Here is a 5,670-nt window from a genome sequence, read left to right on the forward strand (position 1 = left end):
CTTCCAACTACTCAAAGAAAAGACAAGCTAAATGCAAGTATATGAGCGCCACGGGACTCTGATGGTTGATGAATGCAAAATATATAACAGCAAGCAAGCACTTTGACAAAAACAAGCTTGAAGTAATGGGTTTTGTGGATTTAGGACAATATACTCCAGCAACTCAGAAAGACCAGTTAGGCGATCATGTTTTGGTCTTAATGTTTCAGTCATCTGCAGGACATAATATGCAAGCCCTTGCTTGTTTTCTGTCAAAAGGAAGTGTTTTGGGCACTGTGCAGACAAAGCTATTTTTAGAAGCCATTTTACTATGCGAATCTGCTGGTCTTTTTGTTGACGTAGTTACGTCGGATGGAGCCACATGGAATAGAGCGATGTGGAAAGTATTCAATGCAGGAAATTCAACAACTCCTTGGTGTGAACATCCTTGCAATAAAGACAGAAAACTAAGAATGTGCTCAGATTTTCCACACCTGTTTAAATGTTTAAGAAACAGGCTCGTTTCGCAGAAAGAATTTCATGTACCAGAAGGGCGTGTGTAGTTAGTTCACTTTGAACGCTTAATGGAGTATGACGCAAAAAACGAATTTACGTTGGCACACAAACTCACTAAGAAGCATGTACATCCTGAACACCATGAAAAAATGACAACGCGCCAAGTTTTTCAACTCTTCAGTGCAACTGTTGCAGATGCGATGGAGTTTTTAAAAAACAAGAATGTAGTCGGATTTACGGATGCAGAACCTACTATTCAATTTTGCATACGACACAATCAACTTTCTGATGTCTTAAATGCAAATAATGCATTTAAGGCTGGCTCTGAGGGTCAGTTCTGCTGAACAAAAAGTTTTGGAAGACTTTCTCATTTACCTGAATCTTTCTTTGGGAGTCATGCTCAGAACAAAATTTCTTCCTAACAAGTTCAACAGCAGAAGGGTTTAGAGCTACTATTAACACGACATTAGATTTACTGAAATATTGCACTGACAAATTGGGTTTTAAATATTTAATGACTACTCGTATAAACCAAGACCCATTAGAACATTTTTTTGGTTTATTGAGGGCAAGCGGAGGTGCCAACAATAATGCAGAATCGTTGCAGATTGCACAACTGTTTCGTTTATTGTCACTTTATTCTTTCGTCAAACCACCACGAGGGAGCAATGCATCAGGTGGTAACATGTTAGATGCCTTAGTTACTGGCCCTTCCAATGTGGTGACTAATAAAAACAAAACGACAAAGGCAGAGATTGATTCGATGCTAGATTCTGCACTTGAAACAGATTTTGCCACTTCATCTGCAGCATCTTATTCATTCTGTGATAATGAAGAAGCATTTGCTTACGTTTGCGGCTCTATAGCATGACGGCATAAAAAAGAACAATGCACACGTTGTGTTGAGGCACTTGTTGGTGATGGACTCGAATCCTACAACACATATATAATTTTAAGAAGCCGAGGTTACTTAACATTCCCATCTAGGGATCTTGTAATTTTAATTCAAAGTGTAGATGCAATGATTTTTGATTATTTGAAGCAAAACATAAAAAGAAATACATTTTTTGATATTGTTGAAAAACTAAGAGATATAAAAATTCGGACATTTGTGGGATGTGCAAAACATCATCTACAATTTACAAAAAAAAATATTTTTTCTTTTCTGGTTACACGGATGATTTTTTCGTGCCAAAAAGAAGCCAGGAAAAGAAGTGCTGATTGTTTACGTTCCAAAAAATATTCAAAATTAGCAAAATTAGTGTGATATACTCTACTAACTTTTTTTTTTTAATAAAACCAAATTATTTTTTCTTTAGCTGAGTACAACATTTTTATACTTAAAAATGTATTGTTGCCACTATACATATTGAGAGCTCCATAACAGAAGGGCGTATGAACGAAAGTTATAAAAATTGAGTTTTTTTGCTTATAAACCACAAACAATACTGAGTATTTTTCCCTAATTAGGCGTATTTGTATTTGAAATGGTTACAATTTTATTAGCATTATTATGTTTGGCGTATCAACCATTTTACATGCACCGAACATCACATAGACGTAACTCTTAAAAAAAATTATAGTTTGGTTTATACGACCCTCTGTTATGAAACCCTCGATAAGTATTAATAAATTTCTATATATCTCCATAAACACAAATTCATCTGCACAAGATTGGAAGTGAATATTTTATTTATAACACACTTTCAAACACTAAAAAACACGACTAGTTATTAAAAACTTTATTATTAAAACCGTCCTAAAATTACTAAAATTCAGGGGTAAAATTGACCATTTTTCCACGTTACCAACTTTTATGACTGATTGGTGTATAGGAGAATAAGGCATGGAATTTGGTTTAAATCACCACAAATCTATTTACGGTACCTCGGCACATCTGGGAAGATTCAATATCTTGGGTATCTTGACCTAAGGAGTTAGGAGAGTAATAGGCAAAGACTGGCTTAATACCCTCAGCGAATTCAGTAAATTAACATTTTTCAGCTTATTTTTTTGTAGATTTAATCTTGTTTTTCTTAATTCACTTTGCTTCAAAATTTTGACAACAACTGTCACTTCTTTATTTGGAATGGTATCCCTACAATTTAAAATGTTGCAAATCTGTATTTAATGTATAAATGAATTATTTTACAAGAAATATCGTGAATTCCATTTTGATACTGCTGAAAAATGTTTGTAACCCCCTCTTATAACAACAGGATAATTTTGAGCCACTCTATAAAAGCGAAAAGGCCAATCAGTTCTCAAAGTCTCATCAACACTAAGTACAGGGACATCAGGGCACACATGTATCAATTATGTAAAAGCAAAATAAAACGTAAGGCGTTATGTTATCAATTTTTTGAAAGCTTGACATAATTACACTTCATACACTGTTTAGTATGAAGTTCCGTAATTTTTACCTGAAGTCTCAGTTTTCAAAATCTGAAACGCTTCTGCAATTTTTTTTATCTGTCTTAACACACATAATTTTGAAAACTCGAATGTCAAAAAACTGAGGTCAACATAACCACAGAAAGATAACTGACAGTCCATCGACTACTGTACAAAATGTCAAAATGCTGTCAAAAGTCATCAGTGCACTTGTCAAGATTACTTCTTTGAATGAACTTTTTTTCTATTAAGTTAGAATAATAAAGTTTTAATTACAGATTTGCTCGTTTCAGATAAAGCAAGAAATGTTTTTCCTAAATAAGGGTTTTTCAACATTTTATACCTGCTCAACTAGTTAGTTTGAAACACTATTGCAACAAAGCGCAGCGTGAGCGCCAAGTTAGACTGGTGAATAGTTTTTTCCCCGGGTACAAGTACTTTCCTTAGTTGACCGCCCTCGAAACTTTTATGAATATTAAAAACTTCAATAGAAAAGAATAATGAACAAATTATTAAATTGTTAACGCAGAAAATAATTTCTAAGAATGATATTTCTAACAATCAAAATCATTAAAGCAAAAATCGCTTTCATCACTGCTGTCATCTGTTATAATAAGTTCATTAACGATTACATCAAAATGATTTTTCCTACTTAAATATTGGTCTTTATTTGCGATCACCAATCAATTGCAAACTCTTGCAAAATGACAGCTAAGAAAATTTTAGAGAAAAAAAAAGTACGCCCATGTATTTTTTTATCTTAACCAAGTGAGCGCATTCCAAGTGTCTTCTTTGTCACTGTTAGTTCTAGTAAAAAAAGTCTAACATTTAACATTAATTACTATGTAACTGGAATTACGTGTGTAACAAAATTTCGCGTAGGCAGACAGACAACAAAGTAAGTTAAATAAAAGCTTATAATAATAACACTATAGGCAGCATGATTTATCTAACAAGTATAATTCTTGGTACCATTCTTGACTTATAACAATAAAAAACCTCTAACACAAGGGGGTTCTGCCCCTAAAGACTTGTGGAGGACCTGAAACAATTGAATCACCCTGTATGTATATCGTCAATATGAGTATAGATACTTTGATCGCTCTTTAAATATGAAAACAAAAATAACAAAAAAAATCTTACGTGATGAAGAATTGTGATGATAATTTTTAGATTTTCTGAACAAACTTACATGTAGGATACAGGTATTTTAATCGATGTTAGAAAAAAAAAATGTCACATAGTGTAATTATAAAAATGCAACCGATGCAAATGTGAGTTGAATATTTGTTATACTTAATGTGAAATTAGCTGGTTAGTCTTTATTTACTGTTTTTCTTTAATCAAAATAAAGAGTTTGCTGCTCCTAAAAGTCTGCCGCCAAATAGCTTACAATATGTATCTTTGGTTTAGTTGTTTCCTTATAATTTAAGATTAAAATAATTATATATTGTACCTAATATTGTAGAATAATTTTAATAAATTGTAATAAACATAAATTTTTTAAATTTTATTTTCCCCCCTTCTTCATCTTGTTTATTGTTACAAACCAATTAGCCAATCATTCCTGTTGTCCCACCAGGTAGGAGGGATACGGTTGGGGACTATTTATTCACGTTGGATGTTAAGTGAATATGTCATCATATTATTTGACTTTGTGAAGTGTACCACAATATTCTGGAATGATGGTAAGTTCCATAAAAAATCATTAGGTATTTCATTTGATTTATTAAATCAATTTAATTAAACATATTGTTTGCTGTATTATGTTTTGTATTTGAATTAGATTTTAACAATTATTATTGTATGTATACAGAGTGAAGAACAAAATACTGACATGGAAAATCTACGCATTGATTCGCCCATCAGCGATGTCGAAATGGAATCCGACGATGCTTCAGAAGCCACTGATGTGGAGGCTTCTGGAGCCGCTGCGAGGGCTCCCGACGTGGATATTTTGATGGAAGAATTAGAAAAGCTCTGAGATGAGCTGGAGTAAGAGCGCGTAAGTAAATTTGCATCAAGATGAAAGGGTTGCTATTATTTTAGAGATTTAAAATAAGAATTTTATTTTTATTATAGGAACGAAACAGAGAAACAAAAGGCCGCGGGAGAGGTCGCGGCGGATGGAAGTGGTACAACAAGAGCAATAATTCGGACAATAGCAACAAGTCGTGAACAGAAAGGTTTGTACATCACTATTGTCTTTTAACTTGAATAAAATAAATCATGCAACAATTTTTTTGTTACAGGCGACAAAATTTCTACAATAGGAACCACGGCGCCGGTGACCATCACTATTATGGGACAGTAAATATAACGTATACGACTCCAAAAAATAATGAACTTTGGTGATTCTTAAATAGGCCGACAAAATTTTATCCTTATTTAAAAAATTCTTTGTTTAAACATTCTCCAAATAAAATTTATTAAAGTTATTTTCAAAGTAAAGTGTACGCCACTGATGTGTTCGTAAATAGTATTAGAACAGGTAGTGGAAACCATGGCATTAACTTGATGAAAATGTACTTGATCATTGCAACAATTCATAAACGCCGTAAGTGGCACGGATCAAGGGGGTTTTGCCCCTAAAAGATATAAACGTAAAAAGAGTACAGCTTGTCTCCAATTATCCTTGGGAAGCTGTGATAAAATTTTGTCGGTCTATTTAAGAATCACTCTGTATGTAGATATTATTATAATAAATATTTTTCCAAAATTCCTTCGCTTTAATACCCATTGTTTACCCCATATAAGTACGAATACATTAAAACAATTATA

At 33.0% G+C, this 5,670-nt stretch overlaps 1 protein-coding gene across 1 annotated transcript; it reads right to left on the reverse strand.

Moving 5' to 3' along the window:
- Positions 1-2,125: 2,125 nt before the first annotated feature.
- Positions 2,126-3,063, reverse strand: LOC123008971. The gene is made up of 3 exons (XM_044405054.1): positions 2,919-3,063; positions 2,648-2,813; positions 2,126-2,593 (listed from the first exon to the last, which is right to left on the reverse strand). The coding sequence occupies exons 1-3, from the start codon at positions 3,049-3,051 to the stop codon at positions 2,425-2,427; spliced, it is 468 nt and encodes a 155-aa protein (XP_044260989.1). The 5' UTR covers positions 3,052-3,063; the 3' UTR covers positions 2,126-2,424.
- Positions 3,064-5,670: the final 2,607 nt, after the last annotated feature.

This window comes from Tribolium madens, unplaced genomic scaffold, assembly GCF_015345945.1.
Source record: "Tribolium madens isolate multiple individuals breed KSU strain unplaced genomic scaffold, Tmad_KSU_1.1 Scaffold_71;HRSCAF=194;Tcas5.2_LG6, whole genome shotgun sequence".
NCBI lineage: Eukaryota > Metazoa > Arthropoda > Insecta > Coleoptera > Tenebrionidae > Tribolium > Tribolium madens.

Bases quoted from the DNA above. Each gene is read 5' to 3' on its own strand.
- LOC123008971 (XM_044405054.1), bottom strand. From the start codon at position 3,051: ATGGACTGTCAGTTATCTTTCTGTGGTTATGTTGACCTCAGTTTTTTG. The intron at 2,814-2,918 runs GTAAAAATTACG...TTGCTTTTACAT, and splicing joins TTTGAAAACTGAGACTTCAG to AATTGATACATGTGTGCCCT. The intron at 2,594-2,647 runs GTAAAATAATTC...TTTAAATTGTAG, and splicing joins TGGAATTCACGATATTTCTT to GGATACCATTCCAAATAAAG.